The following is a 24,263-nucleotide window of genomic DNA, read 5'->3' as shown; positions in this document are numbered from 1 at the left end:
TATAGATATCATGTATCTTCAGCTGATGCATGTTGATATACTAAGTCTAGATCAAACAGCTTCAACCTCTTGCCTAAACTCTCCCAGACAGACTAAGGAATAAATAATGAGCCTATTGTCATTTCTCCAGAAATATTTGGAGAAATGACAAGCAAGGCAGGAAGAGAACTGAACAATCACTGGACGCATCTGTCTGGCAATCCAGTGAAATAATTTTAGGAACATTATATTTTTATTTGAACAATTTAAAAATAATCTAAGAGAACGGTTAATCACAAATGCAAAACTTTTGCATCTGCAAAGCCAAACCAAAAAAGAGTCATCTATGTTCTGCACTTATGATGAAGTGACAGGATTTCAGAAGATATTTTTTATTACAAAGCATCCAGGATGATCATCTGCAAAACAAGTTCAAGGTGCAGTACTTCCAAAACAGTCACAAAAAGGAAAGATACAAGGATAAAATGCAGAGTTAACCTGAGTTACAGAGTACTGACACATAAATAAGAAGAGTGAAGGCTGCAGAGGTTTTTACCTGCAAAAATTGGACAGATAAAATAAAACATCTTGGCACTTGTGTAAATTTAGCCACCAGACAAAATGGACAAAAAAAAAGGGTCATACCTTACATAAAATATGCATGTACAAATACATATGATACAGTATCATTTATGCACAAGTATAATCCAGAAACCTTCAAGCTCTAACAGCAGAGGCTGAATGCCTCGGTCTGTCTCAGGTTTTCCTTCCTCTAATGTTGTTTCCCACTGAGGTTATTTCAAGATGAGCCAGACTTCATGCAGCTGCTGGTGGAGACAGTTAGCTTCTCCCTGCGTAGCTGCATGCAGGACGGATAAAACGAACGGACCGGCAGCTCTGTGCAGGTGGAGGTTCGTCACACTACCAGAGAATCCCTGCTCAGTGCAGCGCTCTGTTAGGGAAATACACCGAGAGGCTGCAGGTTAGAGAGACGTCATGCTGAGTGACGGTGCTTAACCAGTGTGACGGCTGGAAACCATGCAGAGGAAGGGTTTTAGTAAGATTTGTTTTAGATTTTAAACATTGGAACGGAAGGAAAGACAAATTTTACACTGAGAGAATATATCAAGAATTAGTTGTGATTTAAAGGACATTCCTGTAAAAAGAAAAATAATAATCCCTCAAAAGGACAACATGTTAAAAAGTAATAATTCAGTGTTCCTCTATGCCTTATATTTAAAAGTCACAAGAGACAAAAAATATATACACAAACACTAACGATGAATGTTTCTTTTTGCCAAATACAACAAAAACAGACGAGAAAAACTTCAGTGGAGAACTGCTGACTTTTTGTGCTGCAGTTCATTTTGTTTCCAGTGGAGGGCTGCAGAGCAATCTATAAACACTTGATATTCTCGACATACATAAAGAATAATGCATATTTTACACCTCCTGCAGACCTGTAGAAATTATTTAGGTGTGTTTGTAAGCACCTCAATAATTTAATTGTGTATATCAAATTTACATACTCTCTTTTGGGGTGCCCATAGTCTACGAAATGAAAACTGTGGGTCTTAACCAGTCATTTTGTGTACTCTCTTCCAATTGCTGCTGAAGCAGATAACTAAAGCTGTGGGCTGAAAATTTAAAATAATGAGCTGAAATAAAATTCTAAAAAAAAAGAACCAGAAGGGAATTTCAGGGAGGGCTGGAAACAAAGGGCCTAATTGGACTGAAACCGGAGGTCACCAGGACACATTATGAATGATAATACAAACGTCCGGGAACAAAAATGTAACAATCCCCCCACTCTGAAGACAGACACGCCTGAAGTTACTGTGCAATTAGGCATCATTTAATAGTTGTTTTATGACAAGGACTGATCATTTTTGTGGACTTTTTGCACTCAAGCTTGTCTTTTTACTCATATTTACTCACTTTATATTGCTTTAAGGTAATTTTGCATCTTTTCATAGTTGAAGAGATACACGGATCAGAGACTGGAAGCAGATTTTGGATCTGTCTTACTTTAAACTTTAAAATGGCAACACAGACTTTTCAATTTGTCAACATTAAAATGCATATTTGCAATCTAGCTAGCTTAGTACCGTTAGCATTAGTAACTGTGAACTTACTAACGTTCAGCGTGTTTCATGACAAGCAGACAGAGGTTAGAACTCTAAAGAATAAAAAAGATAAATATGGATGTAATATCTTCAAGCCATTGGCAGATTTTGATATGGGATTGTCTACTTCCAATCATCAGCTAATATTTAAGGCATCGCTTATCAATTTGCATCACTTTATAATTGTGTCATATCATCTGCAACTATTTTCTGAGTCATTCTGTCCCCAAAGATGAATATTTTCTGATTTAAATTGGAATCTTTCATGGTTCCTCATATTTTCATATCATTTAATGGTTTTATGCCATAAATTGGAGACTTTGGTGAAGCATATAGATTTATTATTACTTGTTTATTATCATTTTTATTTGATTTTATTATTATTTCTCTCAGTTTGTTACATGTAGGACATTTGGTCAATTTTTTTGTTGATTTTTATCTCTTTTTATTGGCTTGCATTTATTCTGTAGTCATTTTTATGGTTCTGTTGCCCTTTTTTGGTTACTTTTATTTGTCTCTTTGTGCTCTTTGAATAACATATTTTGTATCATATTCTGGTCATATTGCATCTCTTTGTGCTGAGTTTGTTTAATTTTGTTCGTTTTACGCTTCTTTTATGTACCAAAGCCTTTTCAGGTTTTAGTAGTGGAGTCCACTTGCAATAATGTTGACAACAAAAAAACTATCGGCTGCCAGTGGGCTTGACTTGTAGCAATTTACAGGACATAAACGCTCTTTTCCTGTAGAGCGGTGGAGGAAGGAAGTTCTTGTTCCTGCTACAAGTAACTCACCAGGTTTCGGCTCCTGTCCCGCTCCTCTCTGCCCCCTTGTAGTGTCTGGGACATTCCCTGGTGGGGACGGGTGTAGGAGAAAGGCCTCGAGCCTGCCTCGGCGGTCCTGTATCTGTCTGATCGGGGCGGTTCTGCTGTGCGGTACCTGTCTGGGGTCAGGTCAGCCCGGCGGTATCGCTCGGCCTCCAGCTCAGAGTACGGAGGCAAAGGGTCGTCCTCTTCTGGACGGTAGCTGGGCGACCGGCTGTAGTAGCTGTCGCTGCCTTTTCCCCTGGAGCTGCCTTTAGACGGAGTGTCGCTGTCCTCGTCCGCTCTGCCAGCGCTCCTGTCCCCTTCCCGGCCTCTCGCCTTCCTCTCCAGCACGCTGGTAAGGAAGCCGTCATCATAGCTTTTGCTCAGGGGCGGTCGAGAAGGACGGTCACTGTCCCATGTGTCCCTTCTCTTGTGCATTAAAGGTGAGGGGCTCCGGCGGGCCCAGGTATCGTCCTCCTCTCTGTAGAAGCGCCTCGGTGGGCTGTAGTCCTGCCCATGGAGCCGGTCAGGAGGCTCAGGACGACGAGCGTGGGAGCTGTAGCATTGTGCAAACTCCTCCAGCTCATCCAGGGAGCCGGTGCGACCTCGCCTGCTCAACGTCTTCCTCTGCAGGTGCTCGGAGCGGGGATTCCACCTACAGCCACATTTATTACAGTTTATTTTGCTTGACATTGTTACTCTGTTACCTATTTCAAAAATGTCCCATAGGTTGAAGTTTGTTGCAGCAAAATGGGGGAAAGTTTCAAGAGTCATGAGTATTTTTTTAAGGTACTATAAAAGAGCAATAACCACATTCACAGGGCAGATAAAAGTGACTCAAATCTGCTTTTTTTCCCCCCCCAAATGCGACCTATATCCGGCTTTCTCACCACAGTCTGGAAAAGCCCAATTCTAATATTTTCACCCAAAAGTCCAATCTGTGCCACTTTACATTTGTGGTATGAGTTTGGATACGTATCGGATTGTTTTTAAACCATCTGCAGTCTGAACAGACATGTTGCATCTTTCTAGCTTTTATGTCATTGACGTGAGACATTCTGTACATCATAACTCTGAACCAGAAAAAGCCAGAGATGGTGAATCAGGAAGTCAATAATGGCTAGAAATTATGATTATATGAACTTAACCTGCGTCACTAAAGCGCATCAGACCACTCCTGGCTCTGACTACACATCCAGACTTCCCTACAGAATGCTGTACAAAAAAACCTTGCTATTAGTTGTGCTTTCCTTTTATTAGCTTCCTTCATATTGTTGTGACCTTGTGACAATACTGTTGACTCTTATAGCTGAATAAACAGCGCTGCCGTGTGAAGTCAATGTTATTCTTCTGTGGGTCACTTTGGGGACGTAAACCTTTCACACAGAAGTCTCATTGCGGGTGAATTTAATCGGTAGTACAAACGACCGTGCAAAAAAAAAAAGGTTGGAAATAAGAAAAGGACCAGAATTGAACAAGACGTGCCGTGTGAAGGTAACCTACTCTAGAGTCTGAGGCGTTACAAACACCGTTACCTTCGCTCCAATTCATCGTCTGAGAGACTGCAGTCATTTCGTCTGGGCCTCCGACTCTGCGCGGGTGGAGCCGCTCTCACCTCCTCCTCGCGGTCCAGGATGGGCGGCAGCGCCTTCATCTGGACCGTCTGATAGTTGCGTCTGAAATCCGTGTTCCCTCCATCGTGAAGGGAGCTCAGCTCTGACATGCTGCTGGCTGTTGGAGCGGAGAGAAATGATTGTGGCGACATTCAAAACAGAAAGATTTATGGGAATCTTCAGCATGCATTGCAACATTTCACAGAGGAGGAATGAGCGGAATGAGTTCTGCTTGGATGAAATATGAAAACATTTGGCGGCACTCGGAAAATAAATGTCTGTGGTTGTAACAAACTTCCATCTGACCCACATTAAGGATGAGGTCTAACGTGCGTTCTTTTTATTATTACAACAGAAAACTCTAAACAACTGCTTAGAAACTTGGGACAATTTGAGTCAGGGCTATTTACACCCATTTTGTGGCTGTAAATTTAATTTAGAAAACTCCCCTGCAATTTGCAAAGTGCTTCATGTTTGGTTCTTCTTTATGTAACAAAATGTCTTAACCGTTTCTAATAAATAAATTAAAACAGAGGAGATGGTTTGCGCTCTTTGTTTCCATTGTGCACCTGATATACAGTGCAAATTGCATGAAATACAAGAAAGTCCATTCTTACTGCAGACTGACTACCTCAGCAGACAAATTAACCAGCTGATATCAACTTGGTGTACTCCCTGTGTTACTTGAAAAAAAGGCATAATAAGTGTAATAGTAAATATATTTAAACAGAAGGCAGAATAATGGTTGATTTTTGTTTCATATAATAGCAATTAAATCAGGTTAAATATCTTATACCTGTCTGATGCTGGAAAAGTCAACAATTTTAATGATTGTACATGTTTCTCATTTGTGTTTAGGCTGTTCACGTCTTTAGATATTTTTCAGATATTTTTTTCTTAAAATCTCATTTAAAAAAAAATAAACCCTTTCAATAAAACCAGATTTAATTTTAAAAAAGAGTGATAAGTCTGAATATTTGCAGGCTTTTAAAAATTTTGGACATTTCATTAGATTCTGGTGAAGAGAAAAAGACATTAAAATACATGCACTCTGAATTAGTCATATGTTTTGAGATGGTTAAGAAGATTAGATGGATTCTGCCACTATTTAACTCACACAAATCGCACACATAAGAAAGACAGAATGACACACACACACACACACACGGCCGTAGGGACACAGAGAAAAAGGCCTATTTAGTGGCGGCTTACATTTGAGTGAAGCCAACCTGCTGGTTGGAAACTGAGCCAGCTCCTTCTCTATGTAGTACAAAACTTTCATTGAGTCCTGGTCTTGGCTGTTGGTCAGACGGTAACCACTGCGCACTGTAGATGCAGACACACAAGCACCCATACACACACAGACAAGGAGGATGTTTACAGGCAGAGACGCACACACAAATGATTCACGACGTGTTAATTCACAAGCATGCATGATACAAAGAGATGTTTCTGTTTTGAAACGGACTCAAAGGTGACAGATAAAGTCAGAGTTAGACGGTCAGTGATTAATGGTTTTCCATGAATCATATTTCCTTAGAAGCTCTGAGAAATCAAAGGAGGGGGTATGACATTTATGAGTTCATAAAATGATAAACGAGTTATTTTCACTTCCTTCTAGGGTGGGAGGAAGTAAACCATTTAAGGAGCGATGACTCACCTCCAGCCAGGTTATTTTCAGTCGAGGCGATCGATGAGATCTTTGGGTCCAGTTGGGATGAAGGAGCAATAGGGACCACGGTCGGCATACTGGAGATGTAGTAAGGATACACGGGAACCTGGGTGGGAACCGGAGCCGCCTGTCGGGACTTTGCCATCTTCCCTGCCTCGTACACTGAACAAATCAACAACACATCAACACCACCCAGGCAGATGGTAAGGAAAGTGGAAATACAGCGGATGACTGTCTGTGTTACTGACGGTGTCGTGGGCAGCAGCAGGTATCAGGGCAGCAGCAGCAGCTGACGTAGCAGCAGCAGGAGTGAGGACAGCACTGGCACCAGCAGATCCCCAACAACAGGAGGAACAGGACACTGCCCAGGGCCACGGAGCCCACAAACGCCCACTCTGTTTTACACAAACACACACAGGAAGAAAATACAGCAAACAATAAATACACCTTTAGTGCTCATCTGATTTATTGACAAGTGGCCAAAAACAATAATGTTATAACTTGTTTTCAAAAGATGCTTTTAATCTGAGATGCTCTGGCCAGATAAAAAGTGTGGCAAACAGCATCATCGGTCTGAAACCTGACGTTAGCGGCATTATGCAGTTTTCTTCTTAGGAACAGGTAACTGGTCAGAGTTGAGGAGAAGATGGCTGGAGCTACGTAGGTGAAAGCGGGTGGAGGTTCATCTTCCAACAGAGTTATCATAAAAGCCAGAGCTACAACACCAATGTTTAGATTGACGCAAATCCATGTGATAGAATGGCCCAGTCAAAGTCCTAAAATCCTATTGAGGATCTGTAGCAAGACTTGAAGATTTATGTTCAGAGCTGTTCTCCATCCAATCTGACTGAGTTTGAGCTATTTTACAAAGCTAAATGGGCAAAATTTGAATCTTTAAATGTGTAAAGGTGTAGTGGTTCTTTAAAGTATTGGTTTAGGAGAGCTGAATACAAATGCATGTCACAGTTTTCAGATTTTTATTTGTAAGATGTTAAAAACCATGTATTTTTACAACTATGACCTATTTTGTGTTGCTCTGGTACTTAAAATCCCAATAAAATACAACGATGTTTGCAGACGTGACAAGCATGAAGCTAAATGGTTTGGAAACAAATTAACATCCATGAAGATTTACCAAATGTAAAAAAATATATCCTTTATCTGTACACAAATGTTATCTTAGAATTATTTTGAGTGTAAATTCAGAGGTCCTGTTTTATCTTTTACCCTAACAAGCTAACTTCTTACCCCTAATAAACCAGTTTTTCTTCCAATTGTAGCTTTTATAGTGATTCTGAGTGACAGGAAGCAGAGCTTGGTGACGGGAATCTCGAGGGAACTTACAGTAACATTAATCCTTGATCACATCTCCAAATTACAGACAACACACCTCCCCAGTGGAGGCATTAAGCAAAATCTGCACAGCCCACCAGAGCTCACCAAAGAATTTAAACTATGACTAAAGATAAAGCACCAGGTCTGCCTTTTAAACAGCAAGAAGTTGTTAGATGGAAGCCCATAACTTATTCAGAGTCAAGGAAAGTGCTGGTTATGATGAGTGTGAGCTCAATCAGTTAGGAGGCGACAGAAAAGCTTGAAAATGCAGAGAAGCGGCAGCTGATTGGCTGTACCTGGCATGATCTCCATATCAAACTCAGGCAGAAGATCGTCCTGCTCACCTGTCCTGCCTGCAGAGAGAGGGAGAGCACAGGTGAAGGCCAGACAGAAGCAGCAGGAAGCAGCGCCAAATAAGGTCAGGCAAATTAGCAAATCTGGCAGCAGAGATGATGATTGATGTTCATGCAATAATCAATTAATCAAAGAAACTAAGGTTGTACAAAATCCGGCTTAGCAAACATACAGGAGAAGCATTAAAAGAGTAGGTGTGTTTCCTTGAAATGGGGTCATGTTGGGTACTTATTCATAGTAAAGTCATTACTATCAGTAAGAAACAGATAGGAAGACCACCAGCAACGAACCCAAGCATCTTAACCAGTGGAACTGATGAGTTGATAAAAACATTCAAACTAAATTGCATTTTTCCAGATGATCTACAGATCTGGTATCACTGGCATTACAACTTTTGAAAGGTCTGAAATCGGTTTTAAATACCTCAAAAAATAAAGTTTATGGTTTTGTCAAAAACATTCCTGCAACACTTTAACAATCAAGGACTGTTTACGTCTGATGATGTAATGATTAAAAGTGTGTCCTCCTCTACGTAACTGGGAATATGAACTGATGACAGGCTTAAATGTGCAGCTCTTTAACCTAGATAAGAAGGCAGAAATATTTCAGTTTTATATTTCAGAAAACGGCTAAATCCATGTATTTGTCTGTAACTGATTACTGTGACATACTGTACATGCATGCAGCCTCCTCCTCTCTAAAGAGCCGTCTTCAAATTCCATCTCAAATGCAAAATCTGTCATGCGTATCTCTTAATGTACAAAGCCCTGCTGGGTGAACTCCCAGAATGCCTCAGTAGCCTATTTTCTGTCATCTCCATAAACACCACTTAGTCCCTCCAAATGGTTGCTTTCGAATGTCTGACTTTGACAGATTTTGGGCAAAACAGCATTTTCCTACCGTGCATTACGGAGTTGGATTAAACTCAAAACACTTACATCCATTAAGCATGTTAAGGTTTATAAAAAATGCAGCGAAGAAGGAACGTCATCGTTTTCCCTCTGAGATCGCTGTGTTTAAATTGCTGTGTAATTTGTCGTATTTATTGTGCAATATTTGATCTACGTGGTTCTAATTTTTATGTTGTCTCACTTCTTAAAGCGATTTCTGATCTCAGTGGAACTTCCTGGTTACATAGAGGCATAATAATAATAACAAAACATAGCTTTAGCTTCTACATTTTGCTTAACACTGCTGTTTAAAGGCACCAGCTTCAGCAATATAACGTTATATATTTTCTGTTTGTTTCTGCCAAACATAATCCAAACATATTTTAGTCAATTATAGCAACCCTTAGCAACAATTGCTAAAGAAGGTGAAAAGTCAAATTGGAGATCAACACTTTTCCATAGGAGATCATGAAAAATGTCTTAAAGAGTTGTGTTGTATTTAAAAGACAATGTTCTTTTGGACTTTTTTTTTTAAGATAAAAATGTCAGGAATAATTTCATCAGGTAGAAAACTGCTACATTCTGAGGTTGAGCCACTTGTTTTTGCCCCATGTGCTTATTATGAGATTTTAAACAACTGTGATTAGAGTAAAGGCCAGCAAATGATCTGTCTGTCTGCAAGCAGAAACCAAACTCTCCTGGAGCTTATTCCAAACGTGCTGAGTCAGCTGTTGGTAGGGAGTGTCGAGGCCAAAAAAAAAAAAAAGCAAAACAATCTTGCTACCTTGGCCTTGCAACTGTACTCACATACCATCTGAAACACGGAGTAACTGGAGAAAGACGAGGAGCGTTGCGGTTGCGAGGAGCAGGCAGCAATTGGAAGGTTATGGAGTGAGTCATGGGCTAATTTATGAGGGGATTTTGGAAGACAACAGGGGGCAAACAACAAAGTGTGAAAAGCAGAAATTCAGAAAAAAAAAAGAAAAAATATCCAAGGATCAGTTAGTTGAGAAGAAAACTGTGAATAAGAGGGAATTTCTGAGATAGAAAATGTTTCTGTTTAGAGAAGCAGGGAATGGCAGCATTTGTACCACTTTTGTTGTAAAACCAGGTCAGCTCATGGTTCCTAAAACTGTAATAAGTTAAATTGCTATTTCCTGGGTTGTTTTGAGTGGTTTTGGAGGTTTGATTATTCTGTTCCTTAGTCTATTTCTTTGATCAGATCAGTCTAATACGATTAGCACAGCCAAGAGGTTATGAATGAATAGGCCTCAGGTCAAAGTTGGTCTTGGGAGGACAACCATCTCTGTAAAGAGCTCCAGTTTACAGTAGATGCTCATTCTCTGACCTTTATCGGTGAAGTACAAGCTGTTTGATGGAGATTTGCAAGACCTGTACAATCATTAACCAGGAACCAGTACTCCCAGTGAACCAATAGAACACACACAATCCTTCAGGACTCTGCTGCACAGCCTCTCTGACTTTTACGTTTTTTCCAGTCCAGTCAAGTGCACACAGATCCTCTGAAATGCATGACTGGCTGAACAATAGAGTGTGTCATGACGGATCAGGACCATCTAAAGGCTGTTTCCATGGCAGCTGCCGTAAAGGCACTTGGGAATGCAGCCCAAGGAGGCACCTTTTTCAAAAACGTTTACGGCTATAAACTTTATGTTGCTTCATCCGCAGCCATACCGAGAACCAGTAACTCCATGTGGTCCTCATCGTTTCCCACCAGATCATCGGCGACGATGACTTTACAGAAATACACGCCGCTGTCGCCCCATTGCAGCTCCCCGATGCGAAGGTCGGCCTCTGCATGGAGACATAAAGCTCAAATTTAGAGGATTTCTGTGAAGTTGAGTGGTTAAATCCATTCTGAAGAAAAGAGGGGTTGAATGATGATGAGGGGTGAGTTATGTAAAACTTTAGATAAGGAGGTTGAGATCATGAGACTGATCCTCCTCCTGTATTGTGAAACTATGACACAAATTCTTATTATATGGAGAGAACAGCTATGATTCAAACAGATTCAGCAGCTGTCCCATTCAAACTTTTGTCATGAACTGCAAAAAGACAAAATCATACCAAGTATTTTTGGTCTAGTTTCTAGTGCCAATATATTAGTACACTTAAAATAAGACAAAACGAAGTGACTTTTCAGCAAGAAATAAAAGCTCGTTTTAAGTGAATAATTCCTCAATATTGATGAAAAAGAACTAGTTAACCTGGTAAATTAACATGGGAAAAATGTCTTTTTCCACTGGCAGATTATTGCACTTATAGCCTGTATTTTTCATAAGAGCATCATCAATATTAAGAAACTATCGACTTAAAATAAGTTCCTATATCTTGCTGAAAAGTTACTTGTAAGTTAGTTTTGTCCACTGAGACATTTGCAGTAGAAACTAGACCAAATATTTTGTAAGACTTTGTGTTTTTGCATCGTGGAGGGAAAAGCTGACAACATTACTGTTTATGATGGTAACGTCTCTGTCTTTGTAGTGCTCGGTCAGCGTCACAGACGACTCCTGCTTAGAGGCCACGATCCGGACCGTCCGGCTGCTGTCGGAGCACTCCACCTGGGCCGTGGCTCCCAGCTCCGAGGCCTTGTAGCCCAGAGAGTCAGGAAGGGAGAAGGAGGCTTGTGTGGAGTCTCGACAGTAGGACTTGTACCACCACTGCACCACCGGAGGTTTGCTGGAGGACGTATGATACTGGCACCGGAGGACCACGGACTGGAAGAGCATGGCGTACTGCTTCTTGTCCCGCACTGTGACGTGCATGCCATTACACACGCAGACTGACACAAGCACAGACAGAGATGGACTCTGATTAACATTTTTTCATGAGACTGAAAGAACAATTGTACAAACTCAACTCTTATTCCTGGATATTTGGTATATTAACTAGGAGTGAAATGATTAATTACTCTAATAGTGATGAATCAATTATTGACGTTACCGTCAAGTAACTCAGAAATCGATTTTAAAAGTCCATGTGCTGAAAGAACAGTCAGATAATTGATTAATTCAAAATTGTGCAGAAATTAATTACATTTTGCATTTGAGATAAAAAAAAAAATCAAAGCCTCTTCCCCAGTGTTAAGTGTTTTGTAGTTTTTTGTAGGTTTTCTTTCAAAATTTGAAAAGCATCTATTTTGTTTTCACTTCATAAATGTGTTCTAGTTTATATTGGCTTTTTAATGCTGATGTGACATATTGAGATTTGTTTACAGTTCTTTACAAAAACATTAAATAAGTTAAACAACCATTATCTTTTTCACATGCTGTCACTTTGCAACCACATAAAACATTATTAACGATATCGTATAAAGGCCTGAATTTTTAATGGCCTATTAACAACTTACTATACTCTCTTTTCTCTGCAATAATTGATCTGACCAACCCAACTTTCAGGCTTGAACGAGCTTGCCTTCAGCTTCACACCTGAACATTTTCCAGAGTGTGTTTTTCACTCTGAAATTTGGAATGTTTCTGACCAGGTTGACATACAAACACTTTGCTTTGCAGCGGTTCCTACTACAGCCTGGACCAAATAATCTGGACTTTAATTCTGGGATTAAAATTCACGTCACGGTAGCTTTTAACAGGTAATGGTTTATAGCATTTTTTTGTTGTTGTACCTGCAAATTAATTATTTTTTGACGCTCCTGTAGTGTCATACAAAAGAGCATAGCTCAAGCAGCTTACTGGTTTTGAAGGAACCTCTTTAAGGCTGGAAAATGCATGTAAATTACAGTTTTATTTCTGTAGAAACAGCTGTAGATCTTCTATATCTGTGCAGAAGATTCAGGATAAGAAACTGTAATTTGCATTGCATCAAAACGGGAGAAGACAGGAACAGAGATTAGGTGTGTGGGGGCTCCTCTGCTGTTCATGCTTTGGGGTCAGGAGGTTAAATTCCAGTGTAACGTGGGGGGACTGGGGGAGGACTGAGGAGAGCCAGGGGGACTGTGATCACACAGGGAGGGGATGCAGCAGTCAGATGCTCGTGAGTAATGCCTGAAAGTCATTTTAGCTCTAGGTGGGGCAGGAACTGGTTTTAAACATTTCCCTCAAGACAGGAAATGAAAACAAAAGCAAGTCCACCAGTTTGCCTTTCCTTCAGAGCAGCAGGAGGAGCACTCACCCAGTGTTTACCATGTTTATTTACTCTCTTTTAATTAAAAATTGCCAGGCCCTGATTAGAACAATTAGTTCTGGTTTTTCTTCTCTGTAATAACCAGTTTCATTAATAATACAGTAGTTGTATTTCAATGGTTCTTATCAGTCAGTGGCCTAAAGCACAAAGCGTTCAGAAAAATTTCACTTTTTTAAAAAAACATTTCCAATAATTAATTAACTTGTTTAAAATAAATTACTTAAACCAGACTCTGAAATCTAATTTGCTGATTTTTATTATTTATTATTTTTTGGCTTACAACACTAAGAGAAAGACCATTAGGCTTAGTGAACCTTTGCTGAGAGACTGGAATATGTTTTTCATAAGTAATGATATTTATTGATGTTTTATAAGTAAAATTATACTTCAAAAAGTCAGAACTTTCCTGTAATTTAAAAGCTATTTAAAAATATACATCATGGGATTTAACTCTTTCCTTTTTTAGGAATTAATTACATACAAATGCGCAGTTAGTTTTTTTTATGTTCTATTATTTCTTATATTTTTAAAGAGAACAATACATTTATGTTTTTCTTTTGGTATTTCAAACAATGATAAAAAGCAAGCTAGATTTTTTAAATTTTATTAAAAAACAATAAAAATCTAAACATTAGGATATTTTAATTTTGATTTTATTAAAATATTTTAAAATGATATATTTTTTTATTTTAAAACTAAGTCTATGAAAAATGAATTGAACAATTATTCTTTTAAATTGTTTCTGTCTTATTGTTGTTATTTTTTAAAAATTCTCCAACACGACCTGATTATTTTTCTGCCTCATGAATACTTGTTTTATGGAAATCCCGTTTTTTCACGTTTTTGTCACATATTCCAAATCCTCCACCATAAACTTTAACCTCACAACTTTACGTTCTGCAAAAAGTATTGTGTACAATGCGGACTGAGATCCTGAATTCCTCCAGTGGAGGAGCTGCGGTCTTCCCTTTGTTTCCTTCTTTATGGAGCTGACCATTGTTCCCCACTCTGCTGTCCCAGTTGAGGAGCTGAGAGGGGGGAAGGAGGTCACAGACTCTGAGCCAATAGGAGCGTCCGGCCTCATACAGCTGGCTCCGAACAGACCAATTAGCCACTGAAGATTTAAACCAAACCGTTCCTCCATCAGCTCCATGAATGCATTCAGCTTGTTGTGAGGTGAGTTTTGGACAAGCAAAGAGGAAAACGTCTGTATGCATCATGAAGCACGTGTGTTAACCATTGTTTACTGTGATCGAGACTGTGGTTTAAGAGGCAGGTTCCTCGCCACCTGTGCACTGACTGAAGGTGTTATTTCAGTGTTAGAGGAGCCGTTAAAACAGTATGAGGTATTCCAGGTCGCAGCTCTGCTGCTGGACGCTGCTCGTTTCCTGAACACGGTCAGGCTTTTCCTCCCAAAACCGTCACATTTCCTGTCTTTTTTCTCCCTGCAGTGGATTCCTTCACATCGACTCATTATTTCAACAAATGCCACTGATAAGACTGAAAATAGACTCAATGGTTGATGGAGGATTCCTCTGCAGATTTCAAAAAGCACCCAGAAGTCAAGAAATTAAGCTTTGTTGCTTCCAAGCTTAATTTCAAACATTCTTTGAAGCTCATATCTACACAGGATGGAATCTGCCTTATAATATGTCCGCACATTATTATTATTATTATTATTATTATTAGTTTATTTATGAAAATAACTGCTGTGAGTAATCCTGACTACTGCAAAGTCTATTTCACAACAAATTTGTGGATTTACTCCTATTTAGCTTGCCAGTCTTTGGAAGCTCCTCCTAAATTTTTCACAAGCAGATGCAGATTCTCCACAAGGTATTGAGGTGCTGAACTTTTTTATATAGTGACACTTGGGAAGAAAAAACCTCTTCATAGAAAAACTGTTTGTAACTTTCCTCTTGAGATGTTTTTACAAAGTACTTATTGTTAATGCTTGAGATATTTTCTAAACTGATTTTTTAAGGTTTATTTTAGATTCCATGTAGGTAATTTTGCATTTCATTGCTGTACTTTGTTTTTTCCCCCCCTACTATCTTTGTTGTTACTGACGCTAGTGCAGATTATAATTGTTTTATCTAGTATTGTTCATACTTCTGCTGTCTTTTTGGATTATTTATATTTGCTTTGTACTCTTCCTAACATTATACCTATATTGTATAATGCAGATACATTAAAATGACAAAACCTATCCGTTATGATGCAGTTATAATAATTGTATTAATTACCTTTACTATTAATTGTTAACAAACACTTACTATTCCAAATACATAGAATTTTGATACATTTGAAAAGCTTAAACAGTCTTGCTGATACAGTGTTGCTGTATCACAAATTCTTCCAACAGCAAATATTTAACACCCTGAGGAATTTTCACAATGATTAATGACAACCAGCAGCCAATTGCACAAGGAAGGTTTTCCCAGAAGCCAAAAATATGTGAAGACAGTTCACAATATTTGTCCAAACCACGGCTATTCAAGGAAGCCTGTCTAGTTTGGCTCGGTGAAGGTTAAAACATAACCTAAACCTTTCAGCAGGTTCCTCGCTGAGGCCAGCGGGTTTGGGATAAGCTGAAGTTTACGGGCACAACCTGTTGCGCTGTTGCCGAGAACAGAAAGGCTGTTAAACACGTTGTAATAAAAGGAAATAAACTCACCCGATGCTCCCAGTAAAACTGCCAACCGGTAAAAGTTCATCATATATTCCGTGTTTATGGTGAAACGGCTTTTATCCGCATGTTAATGATGTCGACGTCCGCTCTGAGTGCGGCTGCTCAGGACCGGAGGCAGGCTGCGTCTAACGGGACTGTACCACTTCACTGACGAAGGGGAGGCTCTGATACAAAACTACAAAATCCAACTGGTTGACAAAATACTTATTAAAAAGAAGAAAAAACAAAATCGCTGCACGCTAATGGTGTCACCAAAGTAATTTATTAATCTCGATATAAAAGTGCACCTTGGTTGCACAGAACATATACAGAAAAACACTACAAATGATTGATTAAGTTACTTAACATGGATTTTGTGGAGCAAAAAAGAAAATCCTGTATCTATTTTTTATATGTGTGATAGACGCATGAAAAAAAAAACTTAGTACTTACAAAATAAACTAAGATTACATACACTATACAAACTTATTCCCGAATTTCATTAAAAGATGCAGAACAGGACTAAAAATACATATATTTTTAAATCGTCCAAATACATTTATCAAAGCAAAACCTTAATTAATCATTTAAAATTTCAGTATACAGTATATTTTATTTTGTAGGTTGACAGTTACTTAGTTTCCACATATACTAACCATGGCTCTTTGCACCAACATGATTAAAGATTTTAGTATAAAAACCTTTTCTAACACAAACATAACAATATGCCATAATCATCCCTCATCTATTTCTTTGCAAGCAACAAACTTAAATTCACTCTGTGTTCTGACACTTTCCAATAAGAACAACAATTAATGTCTTTAACAATTTGAGCTACAGAAGCTCCCCACTCCTCTACCACTGCAGACCTGGTGAAGTTTTAGAGATGCTTTGAACCAGTCATGTAATGATCACAGTTTTTGGAGTCCCTAAGCTCGCCAATATTTTCAGCTTTCAACACAGCAGCTTTGAGCATTGCATTTCTCCTTACTACATCTTGCAGCTGGAACCCAAAATACACTGCTCAAAAAAATAAAGGGAACACTCAAATAACACATCCTAGATCTGAATGAAAGAAATATTCTCATTGAACACTTTGTTCTGTACAAAGTTCCATTTGCACAACAGCAGGTGACATTGATTGTCAATCAGTGTTGCTTCCTAAGTGGACAGTTTGATTTCACAGAAGTTTGATTTACTTGGAGCTATATTGTGTTGTTTAAGTGTTCCCTTTATTTTTTTGAGCAGTGTATATACACCCTTGTTGAAATACAAGACTGACAGCATTGCAAATCACTTCAAAACCTTTTCCACATCTAATGTGACATATCCTGTATAATTGAACTGAAAAACAATCAAATTTCACATCACAAAAAGTTGTAATTTTCTCAGGATGTGAAAATTTTCACAAGCCACTCTGGCTCCCACTGAGGATTAGGTGCCATAATTAAACAAATTATTCACTCTTCCTTTCAGTGGCTGCCACAGACTGGTGGATAATGACACGAATTGTACACTTGTATGATTAGTTTCTGTATTTAGTGCACAATTTTAGTATACAAAACTATTCTAAACAGTGAATTCATCCACAGTATATTTACTTTGCCCTAATTGGCATTTAATTATAGAAAGACGGGCCACCAAGAATAACCAGCTTTAAGTTGTGATTTTCATGCAGGGGACTTCAGTACGTCTGGATCACAAACATTAATTATTTTAAACTAAATTATTGCTGAGTCTTAAATGTAAAAAAAATTCCATTTAAGACATTAGGCATTCATGGATAGTACCTTTCTTTATGTCATAAGCTCAAAGGGTCAAAGGGTAATGGCCTGTACTTGTATAGCGCTTTATCAAGTCAGAGGACTCCAAAGTGCTTTACTCTACATTCAGTCATTCACACAGAGATGGTGATGAGCTACATTGTAGCACCGCTGCTCTGGGGTAGACTGACAGAAGCCAGTTCTGTGTCACCAGGCCCTCAGACCACCAGCAGCAGGCAAAGAAGGTGAAGCGTCTTGCCCAAGAACACAATGACTGAGACTTACTGAGTACTCTTTTATAAAGAGTACTCAGTAAAGAGTACTCAGAGTACTCTTTTATAAAGAGTACTCAGTAAGTCAACATTAAACATATACATTTTTATATTACTCATCTCTGTGATCAATGCGATCGCGACTACCGTGGTACAAGTCTTGATCACGGTGATCGTCAAGTCGATCTCTACTGCCACGGCGATCTCGCTGATCATCTAGACGATCCCGACTTCCGTAGCGATCTCTTTGGTTGTCAAGACGATCCCGACTTCCGTAGCGATCTCTTTGGTTGTCAAGACGATCCCGACTTCCGTAGCGATCTCTTTGGTCTTCAAGACGATCCCGACTTCCGTAGCGATCTCTTTGGTCTTCAAGACGATCCCGACTTCCGTAGCGATCTCTTTGGTCATCAAGACAATCTCTACTGCCATGGCGATCTCGCTGGTCATCAAGACGATCCCGACTTCCATACCGATTGCGTTGATCGTCACGATCTCGGCTTCCGCTGTAATCACGTTGATCGTCCAGGTGATCCCGGCTTCCACGATAATAATCTTTCCGATCTCCTTGGTAACGCTGGGAATCTATATCACTACCCTTTCCGTCGTGCCTCTCTAAACCACTTCTATAACTGTGCTGGTCATCATCAAATGTCTTTCCTGCTCCACCTGTGGTGTAATTGCTTTGAGGAACAATATCTTTGTCTTCATTCTGATTAGGCTTCATCTTTTCAGTGTTTGACTTGTCATCCATGTATGGCTCTCCCACTTCAGGACCTTCTTTGTCATAATACACCTTATCTCCATGGGGACTAAAACGCAGACAAACAACAAAGAAGTTCTAAATGGTTACATGACTTTGACACAGAAAACTCTAAAAGTTACACATTTGTTGATTTGCTAATTTGATTAGCAAATGCTTGCATACCCCTCGTCATCAGCCTCGTTTTTACTCTTTCTTTTGCAGCAACAGAAAATGAGAATCCCCAGAACCAGAAGACCAGCAGCAACTGCTCCAATTATAATTCCAGTGGATGCAAAGCTCATACTGGCTAAGAGAATAAATCAGAAAAGACATTACTCCATCTTTGAACTGTTTTGACAAAAAAAGACAGATGGATACAATAAGAGAAACTGAATCAAGGAGTTTAAGTAAATGATACCAATCTTTAATGTAGTAATATAAATGTTATTGTAATAAAGTGTGGATATTCACCAATTTATGTCGGTCTACAATTTTATTGTTGTGAAAAAAACTAGACATTCTGACTGGGATTTTTGAAACAAAATTGTGTTTTGAGATTCTTTCTGAATAAACATAGTAATTTGATTTGTTTTCCTAAAAGATTATATAAAATTTTATTTGGATGTCAACAGCTTCCTTTTCAACCTAACTAAATTATTCAAAATGTGTTGCTAAAACAATGACTTTTAATGCCAGATAACTGTTTTGTGTACTTTTCTACCCACACAAAGCAAAGATGAAAGAATACAATGACTTGAAAGAGCAGAGTACACCTAAAACATTTTCACCTTTTGTATGTACTGTATGTATTTTATTGGGATTTTATGCTATAGAAAAGTACAAAGTGTTGGTTACGCTATATTTTATTCAGGGCTCTCGAAGTAAAAGGGAACTAAATCAAATATACACCAGACGTTTCAGACTTTTATCTGTAAAATATCCTGAAACTGCTTTTCTTCATCTTCACTGGCTTGCTCTCATCACTCTAGCACATGATGGAAACTGATCTGGCATTCACACAAGTTGTTTGCTTGAAATGTTTTAAAATACTTACGAGGCATTACATCTAAGGTAAAGTTGCAGCTTGCAGAACCAATGTCATTTTTTGAAAGACAGATAAAGAAGCCAGAGGTCTCCTTTGTAATATTGAAGAGAGACAGAACTCCATCCTCTGCAACAACATCATGCTTGTTAATCAGAATATGGGCAACATACACACCAGCCTGGATCATAAACATGTTTCTTTAAAACATGGTTGGTTTTAATGCATACCCTGTGTTGTCTTCAGGGGAAATTGTCTGGGAATGTTTTCAATACTGTAGCTCGTCCAGGTATAGACCGGAGCTGGGGAACCCTCCTCAGACTTGCAGGTGAGTGTGATGTCAGTGAAATACTGTGCTTGTCCCTGAAGTGTGCAGACTGGTTTAGAGGGAGGCTCTGAAATGGAAAATGTATTGGATTTAAACATAAACTGCAATATAGTGTCTGTTTTTCCATCTCTGATATAAATACAGTCAATCTGTAAGGGACACCCCTTATTCCATTTTCCAACTATGTAAAAAAAAAAAACTTGAGCAATTTACAAAAGAGTTTAGTTTGCATGTTCTTTGCAACATTTTATGTAACAGATTACAGTTTAACTAAGGGGAAAACCACACAATGTATTACATAATTGTGAAGTGCAACAATCAAAATAGGTGGTTTCCAACATTTATTTACAATTAGAGATTTGAAAAGTGTGGCGTCACATCTGCCAGAAGAACTATAGGCTTTTGCAGCTTATAAAAGGTTTTTCTCCAGTACTGGACAGTATTTATCTCCATTCGACTTCCCATCAGCTATCATCCGTTTCCTTTTCCTGATGAAGAAAATCATCTCCAGTGTGTAACACTGCAGATTTTTACAACAATAAATCGTTTCCTTCCACTTTACAATTACGTGCTGATCTGTGTTAGACTGCAACATGTAATCCTATTAGAATACATTAAAGTACATGGTTGTAATGTAAACATATTTGAGAAAGATAAAGCAATACAGTATGACTATTTTTGCAAAGTATGTCTCTACACAAAATAGCAAGAGTATGGCGGGTGAAGACAGAATAGGGTAAAAAGAAATCTTGAGTAGATGTTGTTTACTCTGACGACATCTAGAGTAAATGACAGATCACAGCAGAACAAACAAAACACAAACTCATAAATACTGAATACAGTGAAAAGAAAAATAGAAGATAATAATCCCCTTGTAAATGAGCTAATCTTTCATTTACTGAAGTAGAAATATCTGTTTACCGTAAAGATCTTACTGTTTGAAATAAAAAAAGGGTAATATTGTCAACGAACCTCTTTAAGTGTGTCCCTACCACTTCAATATCCCTTCTTCTCCATTTGAGTTTAGGAGTTTAACTAAATATTTATATACAATATGTATTTATCAATAAATGTAGACAGACAGACGATCAAGAACATAAAGCTCACCCTTGTGTTAAATCTCACCTAGAACTAAAACCGAAGTAGAGGCGATCGGTTTTCCCTCGTCATCATTGGGGATTCTGACGCTGCACTGATAATGGCGGCTGTCTTCCATGGTCAACTTTTTTAAGTGAAGCGTCGCTAATCCCCTGTCAATATCAACCTCCAGGGTGGCTCTTCCTTCATATGCTGGAGCGATGTCGACAGGACTGTTCAAAAAGAAGGAGGCCACTGCTTTCTGGAGGAGGAAAATGAGGATTTGATAGAAAAGGATAATCCAGAAGTCGCTACAATCCTTCATGACAATACAGATCCATCATAGTGATAGTTGTTACATAATTTCTAATATTTATTCTAACCTTTCACATTTCCTCAGTTTAAAATACTTTATGTGCTCTTATCAAATACAATTTACTAAGTATTAGAAAACAAAATGTGTTCAATTAATGCTTACAGGGGTATTTTCTTTTTCTGACCCGTTTAAGCAGGACTGTAGTTTTGTGCGTAAAGCAGTTCTGACTCATTCACCCATTCATCATCCACTGGACAAAGGTCACTACCTCATCCCATCCAATAAAGGCATGAATCGGATTTATTTCATTGCATAGACACTATGTTTAATTGAAATTCTTAAGGCAAATAAATGTCATAAACGTGTTCATTTCCTTTAGCTTCAGAAGTATGGACTTCTTTGTGTTGGTCAGAGAAAATCACAACAAAATACATTAAAATTTGGTTGTAACATAATAAAATGTGAAGAAATTAAGTTATTTGGAGAACTTTAAAACTTCTCCAAAGTTTTTCAATTGATAATATCAACCGAGTGATCAACTGATCCCACAGTTTCCAAAGTGAATTGATTTAAATTAGACCCTTTCACTGTATCATAAACCTGCGATTTACCACCAACATACTAGAAACAACCCAGAAAACATCTCTGCTTTAGATCTGGTACATCTTTTTTTTCTTTTTACCCCGCCAGGGTAACTTTTTGTGGGCTCTAGTGTCCCTTATATGAAAGTAGGCTAACAGGAAAGGGGGAAGGAGAAGGGGTAAGACATGCAGCAAATGTCGCTGGGTCCAGGAATCGAACACGCGACGAGGACTCAAGGCCTGCAAACGTGGGTCGCATTATCCCCTACGCCACCACAGCACGCCCTAGATCTTGCACATCTTACCGATGGGATTCCCACAACGTCCCATGCCAGAACAAAGTTATTTTTTATAGGGTTAGCAGGGATGAAGGAACAGATCAGTGTAATATCATCTCCTTTTGCCACCCTGTATTCCTTTTCTTTGATAGACACTTCCACACTCCAACAGCAGGGCAAAACTGCAAAACAAAAAGATAAACATGACAACACATGAACAATATCCCTCTATGTCAGTAACTTTTTATTTCAATATACTTAGGGGGAGTGAAATCTTGATATTCATTTGAAATATTATTTTAACCAACTGATCTCTTTCTAGTAAAACATTATCCTGCTTTAAGTAGCACAGCAATGGAATAGTTACTGATTAACAACAGTGATACCACCATAAAGGTGTGGCAGGGGCTGTTTAACAAAAAATAAAAATGAACAGAAACATAGAGCCTACCTGCTAGTAGAAGAATTTGTTTTTGCCATCCGAAATGCCTTCCCGTTGTCATTTTTTAAGTTGAAGACTAAAACATTCACCGACTGTAGAAACTTGAAACAGATGCTCCTCGACGAGGAACAGGAGCCTGCCTAACCTTCACGGTGAACTCCTGTGTCACCTAGGTGTGGAGAAGTTGACTCTTCCAGGTAATAAGTTAACAATATGGGTCACATGTCGATCGACATCCAATCACTAACTTGCTTTTGTTTGAATTTTGACTTGTAAAGATAAGAAAAGGGGATCTACCAATCATACAGAAACCACAGACAGATTTTGTCTTATAGGCCAACAAAACGTTGTTCATCATAGTGAAATAAAAGGAAAAAAAACATATTGTTACAAAGAGAAAGGTCTAAAAAGTGTTGCATACATGTGTAATGTTAGTTAATACTTTGCTTCAATTAATGTCACTAATTTTTTTGGCATATTGTCTTACATGAAAATAAGTCAACCTCAGTCATATTTAATTAGTTTTACTAAATCTAACACATTATCCTTTAAGAAAATCCTGTATTACCTGCATCCATCTTCCCAGCCACTTTGAACAGCAAGATGCTGCCTCTACTATGTTGTGTAGATTGCCAGATATAAAGGGATACAGAGACTTTCTCGTCCTATACATTTATATATAGGTTTAGTTTTTAAGTCAGCAACTGGTGTTGTATACCATTTGACCTGCAGGTCGCACCATTGCGCTGAAAATAGCACATCACATTTAAATTAATGAATATTATTGCTGAATTATAACGAGTGTAAAAAGCTCATAAATGTAAAAGACAAATGGGAAGATCTTTCCTTGATTTGCTGAACCTCTTCTTCAAAACTTGTTGCAATAAATTGAAACCAGAGACCCACAGTTATATCCAAGAAATTGGAACATGAGATCTAATATTGTTTCTTACTGTCTCATATAAAATCAGGATAAACTTTCGTTGTGTAGCAAAAATTTTGTCATAAGTGACTCTATTTCTGTTTTGTAAATATGAGAATAATAAGTATATTTTTGCCTCTTAAACTTTGAAGTTGTTAGGATTTTGGGTTGTTAGTTTTGGGTTTTACTCATTTCTGTATTCCTTGGTTCCTTTTCGTTCATTAGATGACCCGTTTTTCTGTTTTAATTTGGTTCAGTCCTTTGTTAGTGATTTTAATTTATTAGGTGAATTTGTTGTGTCTATCCTTTCTTAGATAGTTTTATCATGTTTACTCATTCTTTAGTGTTAAATTCATTTTCTGGTCCCCAGTGTGCTTTCCCTGGCTCCCATTTGTCACTTCCTTTTTCTTTCTCGCTCCCCTCACACCCATAACCCCCTTAGCTCAGGTCTTTGTTTTTCCAGTGTTCATCATCTCAGTGTTTAAACCCTTTTCCTGTTTGCACTCTTTACTGGTTCCTCCTTTGAAATCCCAACCATTCCTGTTTACCCGCCGTTATGCTCCTCGTGTTGCTGGTTCCAGTTTTGTTCTTGCTTTTGTAATTTCCCGGCTGCTTGTAAATTTGTTTTTTCAGAATTATTTTCATTAAACCTTCACCATCCATTTGATGTTTGTGCCTGTGGGTCCACATTAACTTCCACACAACATGACAAAAAGTTTGAATCAAGTTCCTTAACATTTGACAGAACTGGCTTTTATTCCTTATGGCTTGAGTCAAATTTGGGGTATTTTTCAACAAGTTTCTCACAATAGTTTAGAGGTTTTGACCTGATTATTGATTACTGAAATGATGTAATTTAATCAGGGTTGAAGGCCACTTACCATGTTCAT

At 38.4% G+C, this 24,263-nt stretch overlaps 2 protein-coding genes across 5 annotated transcripts; both read right to left on the bottom strand.

Annotated features, from left to right (window-relative positions):
• Positions 1 to 342: 342 nt before the first annotated feature.
• On the bottom strand, positions 343 to 15,755 carry LOC114148514 (immunoglobulin-like domain containing receptor 2). Of its 3 annotated transcripts, XM_028023862.1 has the most exons (10): positions 15,614 to 15,755; positions 11,246 to 11,575; positions 10,468 to 10,587; positions 7,825 to 7,881; positions 6,442 to 6,588; positions 6,182 to 6,355; positions 5,734 to 5,847; positions 4,444 to 4,639; positions 2,897 to 3,563; positions 343 to 931 (listed from the first exon to the last, which is right to left on the bottom strand). In XM_028023862.1, exons 1-10 carry the CDS (start codon positions 15,654 to 15,656, stop codon positions 896 to 898), a joined length of 1,884 nt encoding a protein of 627 aa, XP_027879663.1. In that variant the 5' UTR covers positions 15,657 to 15,755; the 3' UTR covers positions 343 to 895. The 3 variants fall into 3 exon arrangements, with proteins under 3 accessions (XP_027879663.1, XP_027879665.1, XP_027879664.1); XM_028023864.1 differs by lacking the exon at positions 5,734 to 5,847; XM_028023863.1 differs by lacking the exon at positions 7,825 to 7,881.
• Positions 15,756 to 17,014: 1,259 nt separating this feature from the next.
• On the bottom strand, positions 17,015 to 22,634 carry LOC114148523 (cell surface A33 antigen). 2 transcript variants are annotated; one of them, XM_028023882.1, is made up of 8 exons: positions 22,461 to 22,634; positions 22,037 to 22,191; positions 20,883 to 21,096; positions 19,660 to 19,824; positions 19,442 to 19,558; positions 18,571 to 18,694; positions 17,727 to 18,454; positions 17,015 to 17,686 (listed from the first exon to the last, which is right to left on the bottom strand). In XM_028023882.1, exons 1-7 carry the CDS (start codon positions 22,510 to 22,512, stop codon positions 17,755 to 17,757), a joined length of 1,527 nt encoding a protein of 508 aa, XP_027879683.1. In that variant the 5' UTR covers positions 22,513 to 22,634; the 3' UTR covers positions 17,015 to 17,686; positions 17,727 to 17,754. The 2 variants fall into 2 exon arrangements, with proteins under 2 accessions (XP_027879683.1, XP_027879682.1); XM_028023881.1 differs by having other exon boundaries at positions 17,015 to 18,454.
• Positions 22,635 to 24,263: the final 1,629 nt, after the last annotated feature.

The sequence above is a fragment of the Xiphophorus couchianus genome, chromosome 7, assembly GCF_001444195.1.
Source record: "Xiphophorus couchianus chromosome 7, X_couchianus-1.0, whole genome shotgun sequence".
Lineage (NCBI taxonomy): Eukaryota > Metazoa > Chordata > Actinopteri > Cyprinodontiformes > Poeciliidae > Xiphophorus > Xiphophorus couchianus.
Note: the sequence above shows the minus strand (reverse complement) of the source record. Positions and strands in the feature narration are given on the sequence as shown.